Source organism: Podarcis filfolensis, assembly GCF_964270895.1.
Source record: "Podarcis filfolensis genome assembly, chromosome: 9".
Lineage (NCBI taxonomy): Eukaryota > Metazoa > Chordata > Lepidosauria > Squamata > Lacertidae > Podarcis > Podarcis filfolensis.
In genome coordinates, this window is record NC_139610.1 from 50,195,380 (window position 1) to 50,215,521 (window position 20,142).

General features: G+C 41.3%; 1 protein-coding gene across 1 annotated transcript in view; it reads right to left on the reverse strand.

Annotated features, from left to right (window-relative positions):
- Positions 1-18,262, reverse strand: part of SYNPO2 (synaptopodin 2) — a 95,291-nt gene extending 77,029 nt beyond the window's left edge. The window contains exon 1 of the mRNA XM_083631616.1: positions 17,962-18,262. Coding sequence (XP_083487742.1) covers positions 17,962-18,066 — 105 coding nt within the window. The 5' untranslated portion in view covers positions 18,067-18,262. The remainder of the gene's footprint in view (positions 1-17,961) is intronic.
- Between the last annotated feature and the right edge of the window lie 1,880 nt (positions 18,263-20,142).

Sequence of the window (20,142 nt, forward strand, 5' to 3'; positions counted from 1 at the left end):
TCTTACAATAAACACAGTATCCCATCCAAGTGCATGTGAATCAATAGCAAGCACAAGCCATAAGCACAATCCTTTTCCCATGGGAGCCCCACTGAAATGGAAAGGGGATGTACACAAGTACATTTACCCTCCTTTTTAATTCAATGGGATTCCCAATGTATTGTGCCTAAGATTTCCTGAATGGCAAGCTGATCTAAGAAAGTAACATGCAGGGTGGGGACTATTATGGTAGAGCAAAAATGGGAAGCCCATCACCCTCTGCATATTGTTGGACCATAATTCCCATCAACCCAGCAAGCATGACCAATGGTCATGGATGATGGGTATTGTAGTCCAACAACACCTGGAAGACAACAGGTACTTTTAAAATAATTTACCAGCAGGAATACTTTAGCAGGCATTCACAGAATAATAATGAGTGCAAGTGAGATGCAATTGTTGCTTTCTGGGAACAGATTCTTATGATTCTGAAGGAAGCCTTGGTCTCTCATTAAGGATGTACCAATCATTACAGATCAGTCAGACACCTCAATATTTAGACTTGCTTTCACTACATACATAAAATCCATCACACAGAGATACAATTTCAGATTTTCTGTGTGGGTGGGGAAGAGGTGCAATGTCCAAATGCATTACAAATTAAAATTCTGGGGAAAACCCATGTACTTTCAGGATATGAGTTGTGATTATTTTCTTTATATCTCATAGTAACAATAACCAGTTCAAGCAGTTATGCACTCATTTTAAAAACAACAACAAAGTATCAGTTTCTTTACTTAACGAAACCACCCCTGTCTCATCTGGATTAAATCTCACTTTATTAGACCACATCCAGCCATCACAGACTTCGGACACTAGTTCAGGGTCTCTACTGCATCCCTGGAGTTGGATGGAAAGGAGCGGAAGAGTTCAGTATCGCAAGCATACTGAAGAATTGTACTCCAAATCTCTGAACAAACACCCCCAGCAGTTTCATGTAGATGTTAAATGGCACGGAAAACAAGATGTAACCCTGCGGGAACTCATAAGCTAATAGCCATGGGACTGAATTGTAGCCCTCCAACACCCCTAACAAAGCCAGCTGGGTAATGCTTTCCCTGTCTAGCCTCAGAACAAGTTGTCCACCAGGCTGGTCAAGACAATGCCATTCCTAAAGCCAGGCTCAAAGATAGTTTATTAAGGATCAAGAAAATCAGTATCATCCAGATATATCTGGAGCTGATTACTGCCATATGCTTAACAACCACTTTGCCCAAAAATTGTATGTTAGACACAGGTCAGTAATTCTCCAGGAGCTAAAGAAGGCTTCTTTGAGAGAATTCCTTAACAAGCTTCCTTGTATCTTGGTTTTCTCTGCGGAAGCATTCATAATCTCCTCTACCCATCCAGCTATTCTGTCTCTGATTACTTCAATAAACCAGAATGACCAAGAGTTAAGAAAACAGGTGGTCACCTTCACAACTCCAGGGATCTTTTCAACAAGCTAAAGATGAAAGATAACCATAGGAAGAAGATGGACAGAAGAGACCACATACCGCCTGATGGTGGGGAGTAATGGTTGTGGTCCACCGTGGCCACAGCAGGTTGAAACATCCTCCTGGCTTTGGTGTGGCTAGTGGAGGATATTGCTTCCTCCTCCACTGGCTGAACTGATTGCTGGGGCTCACCTGTAGTTGTAGCCCATCACGGGTGAGCGATGGGGCGTGTTTGGGTCCAGTCTCTGGATGTAAAAGCCAGCCACACCCAGGCCTTGGCCTCAGCCATTGTTGGATTCCTCCCCCCCCCACTCTTTATACACTCTTTATAGTGGGCAGGACTTTGCCAGATCAACCAGTAGTTGGGTTGGTTGACTGATGCACACCCAATGCCCAAAGCACTGTTTTGTGGGTGTGACAGCCACCATTTCGCCTCCATAATTCTCTTGAGCAATGCTGATTCTGGAACATTGTGGAGAATGTAAAAGGTTGGCCATGTTGCCAGCAAACCTATTCCACACCTTAGGAAGGAAAAAAGAAGTTGTGCTGTTGCAGCTATTACTGCTAATGGTAAGCCCCAACTCTGAGAAACCATCCCTCTATGGAAATTCATTGGGATGGCCCATTCTGTTTCTCTGCCTACAAGTATGTGAAGAATTTCAAGACACCATTTGTGCATGGGTCTAGTTTGTTTGGGCTGGTCATGAGATTTCTTCCTCTGTCAGTTTTATCCCAACTGTTTTATCACCACCAGAAAACACAGAAGCTTTTACAAGTGTGAGAGGTTGTTTAAGAGTAACTGTGTCAGCTGCCTGAGTCTGGAACGTTTCCCCATTCCTGAGATTAAGCAGGGTTTTGAGGGAAGCGCAAGTCATGGCAACAGGAAACTCCACCAAAGCCACCTGGGATCTAGTTGGATCTATCTAGCTAAGGTTGTTACTGTATTAGAAGATAACATAGTCTGAGGTGGGGAATTGTATCCAGCTGGTGGCATGGGCCCAGAACTGGCCTGCCCTCAATGACCCACTTTTGACAAGTCATATAATGTCAGGGGACAAAACATTAAAAGAAGAACTGAGCATACATGCTAGGTGTGCTCCCAATCTTTCCTTTGCAGTCCCAGCTTTAAGTCAGGACTTCAAAGGAAGCTTATTTTTTTTGCAGTTGCAGCTTGAATTCAATTTGCAGCTGCAAAGATTCCTGCTAGAATTGGGGCTTGCGTACAGAACTGAATGCATGTCTTTCTTCCACCTCAAAAAGGAGCTCTAGAGTGGACCCAATCCCTGCAGGTCTTGCATTTAACACTGAATTTAAACATAAGATGAACCTCAGGCCAATGGCTTGTCTAGTCCAGCATCCTGTTCTTACAAGTTGCCTCTGAGAAGCCAACAAGCTTCAGCACAAGAAACACTCTCCTGTCCCTTAGTTCCCAGAAACTGGTATTCAGAAGCATTGTTGACTCTAGCTATGGAGGTAGAGCATAGCCATTGTGGCTAGTAACCATCAATTGCCGTCTCCTCCCCAAATTTGCCCAAGCCTCTTCTAAAGCCAGTTTAACAATTCAACTATGCACCTAACCCATGAACTATTATCTGTTACTTGCATGTAGGGCATTGCCATGTTTAGTCCAGGTGGGCTGTACTGTTCCAGCATCCCTTTTTCTTCCTCCAAATACTGGTACATGTTGCACATGTTAGTTTGCAATGAATCTTGAAGGCACGAGCTGCTGCTCAGTACAGAGGTAGTCACCTGATTTGGAATTTCCTGGGTGTACCAATTGTATGGCGTGCCTAATTTGCATTACATGAATAATGTGTGGCTAGGATGCTTATCTTTCCTCATATGCAACAGTAACATACATTGCGTGATTGAAATCCTGATCATATGCCTTTATTCTGCACTCCTCATGAGGACAACCGGCTCTTGGGAAGATGCATCACACATCTTACTGTACAGTTTTATAAACAGAGTGCATTAGCATGACGTAAATATATTATCACGGGTGGGAATCAAATGCAGAACATCAGTGGCGTAGTGTGGGTTGTCAGCACCCGGGGCAAGGCAAGTAATTTGCACCCCCTAACCCATGGATTTGCGCCCCCTAACCCTAACCCCCAGATGTTGTGGCCGGCCCCCCCTGCACCCCCCACGCTACGCCACTGCAGAACATGACATGTAGTGTTTTACATTGAGGGTCTAAGGTAGCCACGGGGCGAGGGCAGATGCATGCTGCAATATCTTAGCTCAGCTGGATGTGTAACCGTAAACATTGTGTGCTTATTTGCTGCTCTCTGTAGTTTTACACGCCTGGGCTTCTAAAAGCTTGTCTCACCCCCTGGATCAGCAGAGCTGTAAAAAACAATAAAAATGAATGCAGGATTTCATTTGAGAAGGAGCAGAATTTTCTTCAGCACAGCTAAGACCGGTATCTGGAACATTTACTCTACCTTGGCTGTTGCTGCTACAGAGAAGTTCATATTACCATGTTGCCTTAAAACAGTTTGAGATTTTCCTCCTTGGAGAAAGAGCTGCCTTTCAGTAATCTGGGGTCTGTTTTATTAAAATCCTATCTGAACTCTGTGCAGCTATGGTCCTCAAATGAGTCATACAATAACAATTCCCAGTTTGTAGCCAGTTCTCCAGAGAGGCAGAAGAAAAACGAAGCTGTTTCCTTTTAAGGGAATCAGATCTGTTTGCTGTGATAAACTTCTCTCCAGTCCTATTTGAAGACATTCTCCATAGCCCAAGAAACTGATAGTTACAAAACCACCAACCTCCTTTTATTTGGAAGATAAACACGCATCAAGAGCAGAGAGCTTTGTTGAACATGCTGTGCTACCATGTACATCTATGCAATGACCGATACGAGAGTGCTACATATTATATAGCATTATAGAAATTAGGACATAACCTGGAAAGTTTGTTTTAGCCTCTTGAAAACTTTAAAAAGCGAATAACGTTCCAAGTTCACACAAGCACATGATGTTGTCTGCAGCACAAGAGTCCTGTTCATGCATTACTCGTGTGTAGGGCCTAATTATGTGGACCATGGAGTGAGGCTCCACTTCTAGCTTTTCCCCAATATCATGGCTTCATCATTCAGCAACAAGCACTATCCCAGCTTTCCTGGCATCAGCATGTAGCATAGCAAGGCAAATGCCAGGATCCATAAGCTTGATAGTGTCCATCTCTGTTGATTCCAGCTTACTTGGTTTTTAAAGACTTAAAAAAAAAAAAAGCATCCTGAAGAGAAGCTTCTGACAAGGGAGCAGGCATCATCTGCCTTACCTACACCTCAGCTGGTATTAGGCATAGAGTCCTCAGATGATGAATCAGACACCTCACAGCTCCAGGGTCCTCTGAATGCTGAGGATTCCCTTGAGGGGTGAGGTTGCCAGACCTTCAGGGGTGACCTGGAGTCTCCAAATGGCAAGTAGAGAGTTGAGAGTATTCTTCTCATGAGTAAGGGGCCTACTTGTGAGCAATGATAGTTCACTGCCAACAGCTGTAATTTTGGAGGCCAGAGTATATAAGGTGTCCATACTCTTCAAGTGTCCCTATTTTCCAGGGACTGTCCCAGATTTACAGGAGCTGTCCCGGTTTCTGATTTGATCCCAGAATGTCCTGCTTTCCCTTAGGATGTCCCTATTTTTATTGGAGAATTGTTGGAGGGTATGGGAGTCTAGTTTTGCTGCCTTGCTACGTTGCAACCTACTTGAATCTCTGTGACATTGACCTTGAACTGTTGCCTGAATTTGTCTTTGAATCATATTTGGACCTAGACTGATTCTTTCTACTTGACCCTTGGTTTCTTTGGGCTGTGATCGCCTTGGTGAGTACTTAGGTGAAGTGCTCCTGCAACTGGGACTCTTGCTTCTGAGGGCATCTCCCAGAGTGTGGCATCATCATAGTTTCCCATGATGCCTCTGAGTACCAATTGAGGGACCAAGGGAATTCTGGTAAAACTAATATGATGGTGGCTTCAGCTTCCTCACACCAATGCTTCTCTTTGGCATGCCCGGCTGCAGGCCACTGTCCATCCCAGCTGTTGCTCACTACTGCTGCCAACCCTACTGTCCCTTGCAAACTTGCAGGGAACTCAATAGGATGGTGTAGCCCAGGGCATCCTCATACCTGGCACCACTGCTGGCACATAGCTTCATTGTTTAAAACAGAATCTCCCTGGAGCTGTATAAATATTTGTGGCTCCCCCTCCCCAATGTGACACAACTGATGGAAAATTGCTTGAGTTCACTTCTAGTTGTCACAAGGAGATGGACAACTACTATGGAACTTCCTTCTCTCTTTGGCCTGGTTCCATTAAAAATAATGAACCTGCCTTCACACCCAGGAAAGTCAGTGTTCCACAGCTGGAAACCAGGACACTGCAGAGCCACAAAATGAACAGTGATTGCTTCCTTCAGCACTAAATTTAATATTTACTATATTGGAATGTTGCTTTTTTTTAGAGTTACAATCATTAAATATGTAAAATGATTTGGAACAGCCTAAGGTACTTAGTTTTTTCTCTTTTTTTAAGCTACTTTTCTGCTTTGGCAAATAACTAAATTCTTGCACACCAACCTGCAGCATGCTAATTAATTAGTCAACGTTGCTTCATCTCCCTGCAAACAACAAAAAATGGATAAAAAGGTTGTCTGAAAGCAATTTTGCTGAGTGAAGAGTGCATTTCTCTCTCCTTCGGTGTGTTATTGCATGCCATCATCATTACTTGCATCTCAAGTTAACTCTGGTGAAGGTAGTCATGAATATTTCCTTTGTGTGTATCCTTCTATATGCCAGATTATCAAGATTAAGGATGAACAAAACAAGCTAAAAGCTTGCTTCATTTTCAGAACTGCTAAAACACAGTCCTCTACAAGGCGTTTCACTGACAGAGATTAAGGAAATAGCAGCTATAAAAACAAAACAAAACAAAACAAAATCCCTTCTAGTATTTCCCTTTAGATCTGAGCTCCACAGGGCACACCAACCCCCAGGAGGAGGTCAAATACATCAGAATGGAATTGAACAGGAAATGGATTTGGCTACATCTTCTCCCTGTCATATACACAGGGCTACCCCACAATATACTTGGTGAAAAAGAAAAATAATCCAGAGAAAAAGGCCGACATTGACACAAGGTATTTGTCTTGGGAATAATGTCTGACACTGGCTAGTCAGAGTTAGTTTTTTTAAAAAAAGTTTGCTTGTTTTTTTAATACAACAAAGTAGGAATAACTATGAAGAGAATTAAAAGGAAAAGAGGAGAACTGGTATCAAACTTCACTGAAGCAGGTAAATCAAACAGGTCTGTGGTCATTGGATATGAAAATGGGAATCATTGGTTCAAATCCTGCTAATTCATGACAATTACTATGTGGATTTTGGCAAGTCACATAAGCCCCTTTGGGATGTACTGGAGGGACAATCATGTTTTCAATGAATGCATGTAGGACACGATGGAGGAATTGTTTGGTGGGATCTGTTCCCTATGCAGCATACATCTCTTCACAACTCTGTAATAGGCCTACATGTAAATGCCCCTCTCCTTGTAAACCAGGTTTCCTAATCCCACTAATATGCGCATGGGCAAATTTAGGGGTGGGGGAGAAATTAGAGTCAGTTTGCATTTAAAGGCAAACCTACCTAGTTTGCACTTTCTGAAGCAATATGTACAGCTATCTTTCGACACACACATTCATCTGAATTTTGCAGTGGGATTTTTTCAGCCAAGTAATGTGTACAAAATACATATACTAATGTAAAGTGAGCATATAAATGCATATGTTACTAAAAGTAGTGTAGAAAAATCCATTCAATTCAGTAAAATATGTTTTGCATGCAAAAGTGTGTGTATTAGGAGAAATTTGCATTAAAATACTGACAAATTTTCATGAGGACTTAGTTTTTTTAATACATCACTAGCTGATGTGAAAATATGGAGAAGTGAAGTTAATATGGGGGAAAGGAGAAACTGAGATTGACAGCTTCGCTCACCCCTAGGTGAAGTGAAGGCCCAAGACAGGTGTTGATCATCATGTGAGCTGCACACAGGTGGTCTGAAGCGAGCGAGCGAGCTACCACCATTCCTGTGGAGCCTCTTTTTATTGAGACAAATATGCAAGCCAGGCAAATACATTTTTGGGCTGTGACCTTTACAAATCTTCCGTCCCGAAATCGTGGGGTGGTGCAAAGTTATTTTGGCACCTGTTCCACAGCGTCATTTCCCCCTTGCCCAGTGTATGACGAATGGAGACAAACGTCTCATGGAAAAGGGTTACAGACAGGACACCGCAAACTGCTGAGATCACAAAAGGTCAGGCAGAGGTGGAACGATGTACAGACAGCTGTGGCTTGTCTGGGGGGAGTTTGCCCCTGCACCCCAAGGTCACGCGTGCAGGCAGACTTGGCTGCCTGCTGGCGGGGAAGTGTGCTCCCTCCGGACCCCACTCCCCACTCTGCGATATCCCTACACCTAGGCATATTGCAAATGCAATTTAAAAACCAGTGATAAAGCTACTTTGCTGGTCTAAAAAATAATAATAATGTGCAGTGCAGCGCATGGGAGACAGATCATGCCAGTCTATCCCTATATATTGTCAGTCTCCAACTCCAAATATCTGAAGGAGCTACATGCAGACTTCAGTTTAAAGCTGCAACCCTGTGCATGTTACCTGTGAATAAGTCCCATTGCACCCAAAGGGACTTACAGTTTTTCTGAGTAGACATGTGTAGCTTTTGCACTGTAATACCTACTTTCTAGGAAGACTGGAGGTGCTAGTCCTGAGGGGAGAGTTGGTGGCAAAGGATTTCTAACACACAATTCTCAATACTTTACCAAACTATTGACCCCAGAATCAACTTATTTGGTGGGCACCATGGCAGTTAAATTGACATAAATCTAGGTGTGAGGAGATCCTACACAAAGTTTTCTTTAGTGGGGTTCATCCTCCACCCATGGGTCCACGTAGGCTTAATATGGTGGCACTGGTGGGCTAGGATAGTTCAAAATCCATGCGTTCAAATCCCTAAGCCACAATTTTGGGCATTATTTCTTTGCAGGGCAGTCCTAAGCACATTTACTCAGAGGTACGTATTACTTAGTTCAATGGGACTTGCACCCTAGAACTTCAAATTGCAGCCTTAGTTTAGATTTCTTTACAGATGTGTTTGTTTTTCCTTCCCTTTTAACACAGCCACAGCATTATCAGATATATTAAACTGTGGACATTCATCTAGTACATTACAATCTTGCACCATCTTTATGCAGGGCCAGGGTGAGTACCTGGGATTCTTTGCCATGACCCATTGCTGAAGTTTGTCCTGGCCCTTCTATACATTTCCCCCGCTAGTCCAGGCTTCCTCAACCTCAGCCCTCCAGATGTTTTTGGCCTACAACTCCTATGATCCCTAGCTAGCAGGACCAGTGGTCAGGGATGATGGGAACTGTAGTCTCAAAACATCTGGAGGGCCGAGGTTAAGGAAGCCTGCTCTAGTCAAACACTCCAATCGGTACCAGGCAGCTGGATTAAGCTTTCATTTTAATGTCTCACAATGCCCGAACATGGGGTTGTACTGAGGCTACCATGGGAATTTAAAGTGGTAGCTAGACCCATATTTTAGAATCCAAATAGAACTTAGAGCATATGAACAATTCATAAAACATTTCAACACACACTGGAACATTTCTGAATAAGTCATAAATTTATGAGAGCAATGTCAATAGAACCAGGCAATGAACAATAGGCAACAAACATATTTAAAGCCATAAAGTAGTATCCTAAAGTTAAAATGTATTTATCAGTCAAAGTTACGTTTCATTTTATTAATGATTTTCACAAAAACTGGTCTGATGACAGCAACCATTAGCCTTGCTGTTGTGTTCAAAGTATCAAATTTCTAAGTAGGAATCTAACATATGGTGTCACTTTTTGTCTCCAGATTACCAGTCATGTATGCTTTCATAAATGGCCTCAACTGTTGTGGCATTATCTTCATTAATCTAATTCTGAGGAACAGTCCATTCCAACACTCTCAGCTGTAAAAACAACAAAAGTCAGCTCAGCTTTCTCCAGGAAACAGACTTTAAAGGACTGGATAGCCTTTAAACAGATGTCAGAAGTAATTACCATTGTAAATGAAAATAAAGTTAAGATGTGTGCCGTTTCCTGTTCCTTTTATTATTTTGACCTGAAACTTACCTTTCCCTTATAGAGCTGCATAGAATCATTAATAAAATATTTGTGTTCAACAAGGGAATTCTTTTCCAAAAGTTTATGTGCCGCCAATGTATAATAATCAATCTTCTATAGCTCCGTTCTTATAAACCTTCTGCTTCTTTATGTGTAGTTGTCTGAGACTCAGGGCTGCTAATTCTAGTGTTACTCTGCTTGATGGCATACAAGGAAATGGATGGAAAATGGCTGGTTTATGATTCTTGTAACCTAAGAACTGTCAGGTGTTCCAACCAGTTAGGTGACCTTCCCAAATGGGCACTCCACCAGTCTCTCACTAAAGCCAATGGCAAAATCCCCACGGATCTGAACGGCACTGTTCCAAATTGTGTTGACTGTTCCTCCTGTCCTGAGGTAGCTATCCTGGAGTTTGCTATCAGGGCTGTAGATTCTAGCTAGTGTACATGAATAAACAGGCTCCATGGTTGTCCTGTTTCCCATGATCACATGCACCAATCAGATAGGCACTAGCTCAGCAACAACCAGCGTGATCAAGGAGTCACTCTCCTAATGATGGAGTCACTGTGGAGTCACTCTCCTAATGATGGAGTCACTGTGGAGTCACTCTCCTAATGATGGTATTGCTGCAGTTTACCAGGATGGGCCTAAGGCATGGCTGGCAGGGACAAGGTCATGGCTGCGTGGGTATACTTATCTTATTGGAACCCCAAAACTATTGGTATGGTCCATTAGCATTTTATACAGTACACAAAACATGTGACCATTGCTCAAGAAGGACCACGTAAATGTTCTGCATTTATAAGAAATTGTGTGCTTTTTAGTATTGCAGCCCCCATACTTTGGAACTCCCTATTGACATCAGGCAGGTGCTTTCACTATCTCTTTTTGGTACCTGCTAGAAACATCTTTGTCTAGGCAAGACTATCCAAGCATGTTGAATGCTGGCATGCGTTTTAATTTGGTTTTTAGCTTGTCATTTGTTTCATTCATTCATTCATCATCCAACCCATCTGGCTGGGATGCCCCAGCCACTTTTAAATAGTTGGGTTTTTTACTGATTTTTATTATTATTACTCTTTTTGTAAACTGGTTTGAGGTTTCATTACAACCAAGCAGTAAATAAACAAACAAATGATATGTGAAATGAAGGGGATTTATTGTGATATTATGATATTACTTCAAAACTATTGGTTAAAATTTAAAAATCAGTACAGGTTTATTTCTTATTTTATTAATCCCCTTTTTTATCTTGCTCTTCATAGGACCGTGCACCCATCTATCCAATTTTATTCTTCAATCAACAAACCTGTGAGGTAGGGAATGCTTTCTTTGCTATCTTCTACTATAATTTATGCCCAACGGCTCTATAGAGACGTATATGCCTAGGACTGGGATTTGGCAATTGTTTTTGTGTAGTTTTCAAGTTCAACAAAGACTTCACCTAGAAGTCTCAGCTGAATTCTGCCACAATTTTCATCTACAGAAGAGTCCTCTGTCTCTGATCATACGACCTAACCGAGCAACAATGGCGAAAGCCAAGTGTTTGATCTGATTTAAGCAGTCGGCTGATGTTTTATTTTTAGTGTCACCTAGTGGTACCAACTGTATGTTTTTGTTAATTGTGTTCAAGAGGGCTTTTTTCTAGGCCAGCTATGCAAATCAAAATCTGATGAAAACAGCAAGTGAGGGGCAAACAAGAGATGCATGCAATATGTCTTTGTTCTCAGTTACTATTTCAATGCCTTGTTTGTTCAAGTAAAGGACAAGGATTAGTGTCTCCCCCAAACCTCAAACTAATTATTGCACTGTGCCCGGTTCTTTCTAAAGATTTCACCACGTCACTTCTCATTAGATTATTTTATAATGCACCCAAGTTGGTTTTAACAATGACCACAATAGAGGAAGGTCTGTTACGCTTTCCCCACTGAAGAGTAATGTAGGTCTGAATTTCAAACCACTCTTTTAGCCAAAATTGTTCCCATGAGACACTGAAAACCGCAAGGGCCACTCAGCAGCCAATCCATCCAAGTTCTTTTCCTATTGTTAATATTATTTACAGCAGCCTTCCCTGGCCGGATACTCTTCAGATAGTTTGGACTACAGCTCCCAGAATCTCCAGCTATTGGCCACAGTAGCTGGAGCTGATGGGAGTTGGGAGTCCAAAGCATCTGAAGGGCACCAGATTAGGTAATGCTGTTTGACCATTAAAAACTGAAACTGCAAGCAAACATTCATTCAATCACAACTATTACTACTTCAGTACTCAGTCTGCTTGAGTGTTCCATCCTTAAATTCCATCTGTAATGCTAACAGGGAAGTTATTCCAGGAGTTATTAAATGTGGACTTGAGATATCCAACCCTCAGTTAAGGGTGTACACTTGGTTGGATTAAAACATTATGTTGATCCATGGTTCTATTTATTTATACCCCACTATTTTCCCTGAAAGGAACTCACCCTTCCTACAAGTAGCTGGGGAGAGAATTTAAAGAGCCTTTGCTTTCACATCTAGCAATTAACAGCATCCTCTGATTAACACCAACTTTACCTTTGGACAAATAAAATAACTGGCTAATTTCAAGCAAGTTTTCGTCAAACAGTAGTTTCCAAAGCTGGCTTGCTGAAACTATAGTTAGTGCTAACCACAGTTCTCAGTTCAGACTACACAGTTAACTAAAAGTGGAAACGCAACATTCCAAACTCTCTTGGCTACATGGGAAGGGATGAAGGGAAGGTGGAGCTCTCATGCCCAGGAGAAGGCTTGGTTTCTTTATGTTGCCCTAAACCATGTGACTTCCAAATGTGGTCTTTATATTGTAGTGTAGGGGTGGCTAAACATTATACTGGGTTCCATGGCCAATGGTCAAGGATGAGAGGAACAGTAGTCTAACAACATTTGGAAGGCCATCGGTTCACTAGCCTTGTTGTAGTGAAACCAGAGCTAACTACAGAAGGAATTGACCTATATTGCAACTTACAGTATATTTTCACAAGTCTTCACATTCAAAACCTTAATCACAAGGCATATGATCCATCCCCAAAAGATGAATGAATGAAGAAGCAGTCCATCAGGATGGACACAATAGAATAGAACTCTGCTGGGCACTTTGCCGACCAACATTCCCAAGCATGTAGTCTCATGAATCATGGAGATGAATCATGACCCAGGCGTTTTCAGAAGTTACTTTACCCTTGCTTATGCATAAGATACAGACTTCAAATTACAGCTTGTTCATTGCATTTGTTCTTATGTAATAGCAAGCTAAAATGTACACTCGTATACTGATCTAGTGCCATCTTTTTACTACTGTCCTAGAAGACAGCTAAATTATTATTATTTTCTTGCCTGGGACTTGATTTCCCTCCTAGTTTCATTAGCCATGAAATTATTCTTGCCTTCCAGATTATTTCCATATGCTTTTAAAAACCGGGCCAATTAAATTTGGCAGCTAGTCTTTGAAGCAAGTGATACAAAAGTGAATGTCATGCAGAAAAAAGAACCCAGCAAATGTAATGACGAACATGAATCATGTTTGGACTGTAAATCTTCAATCCTGGTTCAGAATAATAGACTGGCCTAACCAGAAAGGTTTATTCCAATCTAGTCCATGCACATTAAACTAGAATGAATGGATTTAACCCACATTTACCCCATTGATTTAGTGACCTCAGCTGGCCCAAATATTGTGGAGTCTGAATACTTTGGATTTACTCCATTATGGACTGGGATGTTTGAATGCAAAGACAAAGTAGGACAATATTCATTTAGAAAGGCCAGTAGTTGCTGCCATCTTGACACTATGACTCAGTTTGGACAGCTCTCATAACAAGCCTGAGAGGAAAGTTAGGGTGTGAGAGGATGCCTGGTCAAAGGTCACTCAGTGAGCTTCATAGCTATTTCAACTCTAGTCCTGTTCCTAACTAGGTATATTTACTACACACATTGAATAGATTTGGCCCTATTAAGACTCTATCTTTGATTGCTATGTGCACCTTTTAAAAAGTTTATATAGCCTTTATTTTATTTCTTCACACTCTCACATGTCTATTTGGATACAAATATGTTTCCATTGGCTGCCGCACAGTTAACTAGCATTGCATTAGTATGATTGCTTATTTGGTACAATGCCCAAAAGACAGATGAGTTTACATGAGAAGAAGAAAAACTGCTCATTGTTAAGGGTAACACAGAGATTAGATAATGGCTGTCAAAAAAAAACAACAACCCTCAATATGATATGCACAAACTGTCATAGGAACACTATTGTTCATATAAAACTGCTCTTTCATTTATTTATCTTTTATTCTTATATGGCTTGTAATTTCTTCAAATAAACTTTTTAAGACCTTCAGAGTAGGTACAACCCCGGGGAATATTATTTAGACCTGTGAGTTAGAACTTTGCTACACTCTTGCCTCCTTTGCATACATACTACCGCCTGAGTGGAAGCCACTTTCCCATGATTTAACCTCATCACAGGAGGGCACATGTATATTCTAGCCACGAAGGTGGGTTGGATCATGTGGGTCTATCAGTTTAATGGTCTATCAGGTTCTGACCATTATCCATGATGGCTGGGATGGGATCAACATTTGAAAGGGCACAGCTTCCCAAACCCTGGTCTAAATCAAATGCTTGGGTCCTTATCCCAGTGTGCATATATCCAGAAGGACAGAAGAGGGTAGAGAAAAACAGATTGAAGCACTTCAAGAAGTTTTCAGTGCCGGGCATGCCTGGGACCCTATAATTCCATACAACAGCCTAGATGTTAGAACAGGATACTTAGAAGGTTTGCTGAGTCACTAGTTCTCTTGGGAAATCTCGATATCAGAACATACTGGAAGTTTGGCAGTCTTCCCTCTCCCTCATAGGCAAATAGTATGCTGGGAAAGATTAGAACCCAAGAGAGTCCCATGACTATCATGGATTTTTGTGTGTGAGAGGGTTGCTTCAAACAAGCCCCCTTTTCCCAAGCTTGCTATTTTTTAAACAAGAAATTAAAAGCATTTCATCTTATTTGTTTTATATTACAGTCAGGCCAAAAGTGTTTAGATCAGTCGACAACAAGGGGACAGCAAACTGAAGCACTGAACTGGAGTGGAGCTGGGAATCGCTTGAGGAGATTCTAATATTCTATCACGGGCCTATTCTCCCTTTTTTCTTGCTTTTATTTCTTCATTTGCATGAAGCCAAAAATGACAAAGGGTTGGATCCAGAGTTGCGCTTTTGGTGGAGTTATCTTTTACTGGAGGCTCTTTTTGTGTGTGTCAATTTCTTCTTCCCTCTGCACCCCCTGGAAATTTTTTCCAGAGGGCCGGGAGGTGCTCTAGAGCAGGTCTGGGACTCTGTAGAGGGAAGGGGAGATTGCAATTTATTTACTGTATTTATAACAAACTTTTAAATCTAAGGAACTCAAGGTGGAATATATGGTTCTGACCCACCACATTTGATCCCCACAACAATCCTGTGAAGTAGGTTAGGATAAGATGAGAAGCAGTGACTGGCCCAAGGTCACCCAGTGAGCTTCATGGGCAAGTGGGGAAGAGGTCCTAGTCCTAGTCCAAAGCCTTAACCACCATACTACACTGGCTCACATTAGCAAGAAGCACCTCCCTACTCCCTTTTTCCAGTGAGTAGCCTCTGCTAGATCTCAGTGCCTTCAGATCAGCAGCCATTTTGGACTAGAGTGGATGAACCTATCAATTTACTGTTCTCTCTTTTTTTTCATTTTCCCAATCTTAAATTTTAAAAAATCTTATTTAAATTCTTCAGCATTTTAGTGTGGATTTCTCCTAGTAAATACACTTGTATGTGGCTTTTAACAAATATGCAGTTTTGCAAGCAATTTTCCATAATGCTTTGCATTTCTGCACGTTATTTTCACTAATATGTGCATTTTTGTACATTTTCTTGGCTGGAGATTGCCAAATTGGGGAGATCGTAACTTTCGAGTGATGGTTGTATTTCAGTTCGCTTAGTGTTTCAGAAAGTGCAGATTTGCTAAATTCACCTGTGAAAGTGAAATGCATCTTATTTCTCCATCAACACTAGTTTGAGTCCAATCCAAAATTAAATGCACCTTGAAGACTAAGACGTTTATTATGGTCTAAGCTTTAGTGTGCTATAGTTTATTTCACTCAACTGTTGATTCCACAGGTTTCAATGAAATGATACCACCAAGTACAATTGCTGAGTAGCCTCCCATTCATTTCAGAGTGTTTTCTCCAAATATACTTTTGAAACACTTTTTCATGCAATAGGTACATGATTCTATGGAATTCACTGCCACAATTTGTGGCCATCTAAGACATTAGCTTAGATTACTATTTAAATATTTTATTTTTGGGGATTTGGTGTACATATGAAGAATCGTCCTTGAAAAGACTATGAGGTGTGCTCACTAAGAAACACGTCCATGTAAAGAAGCAGTATTGCCTCCAAAATCCAGAAAGCAAAGGGAAAGAACAGAGAGTGGCTACCTTGTGAGTTCCCACAAGGCTGCTATCAGAAAATAAATGCTGGTCTAAATGGATAATGGTTTGATCCAGAATGGCAATTGTCACATCCCTAGTGATAGGAATAAGAGGACACAAAATTACCAGTTATGCTTGATTTGGATAAAATTGAATGTATGCAACTGCCTACCTCATAATGAAGTCCCAAGGATGCAATATCTTTGTTTCTTATCCCTCAGATCTGATTATCCCTTTGCATAGATTCTTTTTTCACTTTTAGACTGTGGTCCCCCACCACAGTCTATTTTATTTAAATAGTTTCTATTGCTTTCTCTCACGAAAGTTTCACTAGGTGGCAGGATTCTGCTATCTCTTGCAAAGCAACAGCTACATTCAAGACATGGGAAGCTTTTCTCTCTCAAAAAGAAATCTGCTAGTATGTTGCCAGAATGTTTAATAATCAAATATCATGATACATGCATATGATATTTGTACATATGAACTGCCTAGAACCACTGTTTAAGAAAAAGCTAGTGTCTTTTTTCATATAGAGTGAGGCAATGTTCTTTACAAACAGAGGATAACTTTTAAAACATATTTGTAATCTTATACTTCCAAGTTATTTTGCTTAACTATTTGAAAAAACAAACTGGCCTAACAGGGCTGAACAAAGTTGTCTTGAGCATCGCATCCATTTTAAACAGGCATCATATTCTTAGTTACCTGTTTAGAAGAACTAGAAGACAATGAAAGTTCCTCATTCTCTTTTCCTTTCTTATTGAAACATAATCTTATGCATGTTTACTCAGAAGTAAATTTGATTGAATTAAATAATGCTTGATCCTAAGTGAAGTCATGCAATATTTTTGTCTCACTGAATTCACTCAACTTGCTCCAAAATTAGTTTAGATAGCATTGTCATTTCCTTCTAAGTAAATATGCATAGGATAGGGCTGCCTCAGCCTACCTATTTCTTCAAGTTAAGATGTTCTGATTTATAGTAAGTAATCCAAAATTAAACCTAAAACTTACTCTCTCAAGCATTATGGACATAGAAGTGTCGTAATCAATGGTAAACACAAGTTGCTCCCCAAACACAATAAAATGGCACCCTAATTAATTCTCAGATTTTTTTTTAAAGAGTTCTAAAACATGATTCCCACCACCCTCATACAAAACTCCTGAAAATGCAGAAGATTTCAGAGTAACTTCTCACATGATCCATAATGCAGATCACAAATCTCCTACAAATTATTAAATATACATCAGGACATAAGCAGCATCTCATAAAAGCAATTCAGGCTGGTGTGAGGCTGATAAATATTAAGCAACAGTTTCATCAACATGCTTTCCAAGATTCCTCAAAACGGTAAGCACATTTTCTCTCTCGCAGCCATACATTTGTTCCTTTGCCAAGAAGACTAGAAGGAAAGTGTCACAAATCTCTCATCAAAGGAGGGCTTGCTAGTTGAAGTCCCAGAGCCCTAACTGTACAGAGTTCTTTCAACACCATTCAGCAAGTTCAACAGGAGCTAAAAGCCATCAGCATCTCATAGGACTTGAGTATTTTTCTGCAAGGCAGGAGGAAACCTTTGTACTTTGATCGACATAAGAAACTTTCAGAAATGTTAGCTTTTTAAAATTAAACTCAACTACTTAAGAATACACTTGAGAATTCCATTAACCCAAACCTAAATCTGGAGCCGGAATAAAACCTTCATCAGGATTTCTCAACTAGACATACTAACCCCTCTCCCAAGGAAACAAAATATCCTGCAGATACCTTTCCTTTTCACAAAACATTGATTGATAAAGTCATTCTCACCATCCTACCTTGGCAATCTGCAAAGGCTGCTTTTCTTCCTTGCCACCTTGAAGTCTAAAGCCCCAGGGTGCTCCTCCAGTCATGGTGATGCAGATATAATCCCCAGTGCCCATTTTTCTTTCCTTGGGGAGGTTAGGCAGTATTCATTTGCAGAAGTAATTTGAGGTGGGGGGAAAGAGAGAGAAATCCTAGATGCTGTGGATGTTCACTGAACTTGAAGCTTGCTTTCCCGTTTGGTGTTAGAAAGGGAGAGAGAGAAAGAGGCGCAAGCTCGCTCCTGCTGACACTGCCTGCACACTGCAACTCCGTAGCATAGTCATTGACTGAGAGCGAGGGAGTTTTCCCGGATCAAGGGAACAGCCCCCTCTTTCGTCAGTTGGCTCTGCTCAGCCCACCTTCATGGCAAAGCAAAATGATGTTGAGGAAACACAAACGAAAGGGACTATTTGACTATGAGGCAGAAAAGGCTATATTTAAACCCAAGAGCATTTGCCCATGGCAACTAAATCAAAACAGCAGAGACGAGGACTTGTAAATCTCCCCCAGACAGAGAGTTTACTTTTGTAAATGTTACCAGACTTGTTAAATTACAATTGCAGCACGTTTTGTATTCTCCTAATCCAAACAAAGTGTGTATATATATTGGGAAGAGATGGGTTCACCCCAACCGCCCTGTTCTCTTATATACACTATACTGAAATGTCCCACTGAGAATGGATTAGCAACAATGCTATCCACATTCATGGGATTATTGCAATGATCAAGCAGCAGTCTTGTCTTCCGAAGGTTTTAGCCTTTCTCTCTCCATTAAAGACTTTACAGGATTTCTAACCAGAAAACATCTAAGGTTGCCATAATGGCTTTTCTCCTACCAAAGAAGGGTACCAAATGCATTTTGCTCCTTGATGAATGCACTCCAAACAGGCAGGTCTTAAACATTGGGTTTGCTTGGCATGTGACATCAGGGTTTCAGAAGAGGTGGTGATGAACCAATTGGGGGGGGGGATTGCACAGCAGAAGGGAGGGGCGGGAAATCCCACAGACAAAGGTGTCATGCTAATATGTAACCTTGGTGGGTGTTCGGAGGGATCTAAGGGCAAGACGAGCACAGACAGGGGACGTGTCGCCTCAGCCAGTATCATGCACTGAATGATAAGCCATGGTGACCCACACAAATCCTCAGAGCCCAGACAGAAAAAAATAACTCAAATGCATTATTTTAAAATTCTCATGTCTTGAAGGCAATTGTAAAATGTAAACACCTATGCTTTTGTGTAAGTGTATCAGACTCAGGGGATACCTAGGACTGTAACAGAAACTGGGCCTACAAAGGGATGTAGTGAAATGGCGTTTACAGGAACAGGATTTCACGGATGACTATCTGACCATGTATAGTGGTACCTCTAGTTATGAACTTAATTCATTCCAGAGGTCCCTTCTTAACCTGGAACTGTTCTTAACTAGAGGTGCGCTTTCGCTAATGGGGCCTCTTGCTGCCGCTGCACTGCCGGCAGACGATTTCCATTCTCATCCTGGGGCAAAGTTCTCAACTTGAGGTAACTCTTCCAGGTTAGCGGAGTTTGTAACCTGAAGCGTTTGTAACCTGAGGCATTTGTAACTCGAGGTACCACTGTATTGGCCTGTTATCAAAGTGGTCCTTTAGCAAAACCAGCTGCTGATGCGAGTAGGAAGAAAAGGAGATTGGAGTGCAAGGAGTCTTGATTTTTTTTAAAAAAAATGCTTTGTGTGTCTGTGTCTAATCTTGCCCCTTTCTAAAATGTATTAATTGCTGTGTGTGTTTTCTCTTTTCGTAAATCTACTAAATACCAGTAATGAAATAAATTAAAATCAGGGTTAAGGGGTTTTCTCAGGACAGTGTAGAGCATGTGTGCTGTGTCTCATTTGTGCCACTTACCCTCCTCCTGATAGGAAATGCTTGGGTAGTCGGGGGGGGGGGATGCGACAAAACAATGATGGGTCAAAGAGGTTTAGTTGGGGAGAGTGAGAAAAATCCTGAGGAATGTTGGAGGGTATGACAATGTCTGAATAGGGCTTATGTTTGCGAGAGAAGGAGTGCTATGGCTGCTTCTGGGTTTCCTTGTGCACTGTGGCCCTATATGGCTGCTTAAGCATTGCTTTTCTGATAAACTGCTCCTTACTACTGATGAATTGTTCCTTAATTGTCCTGT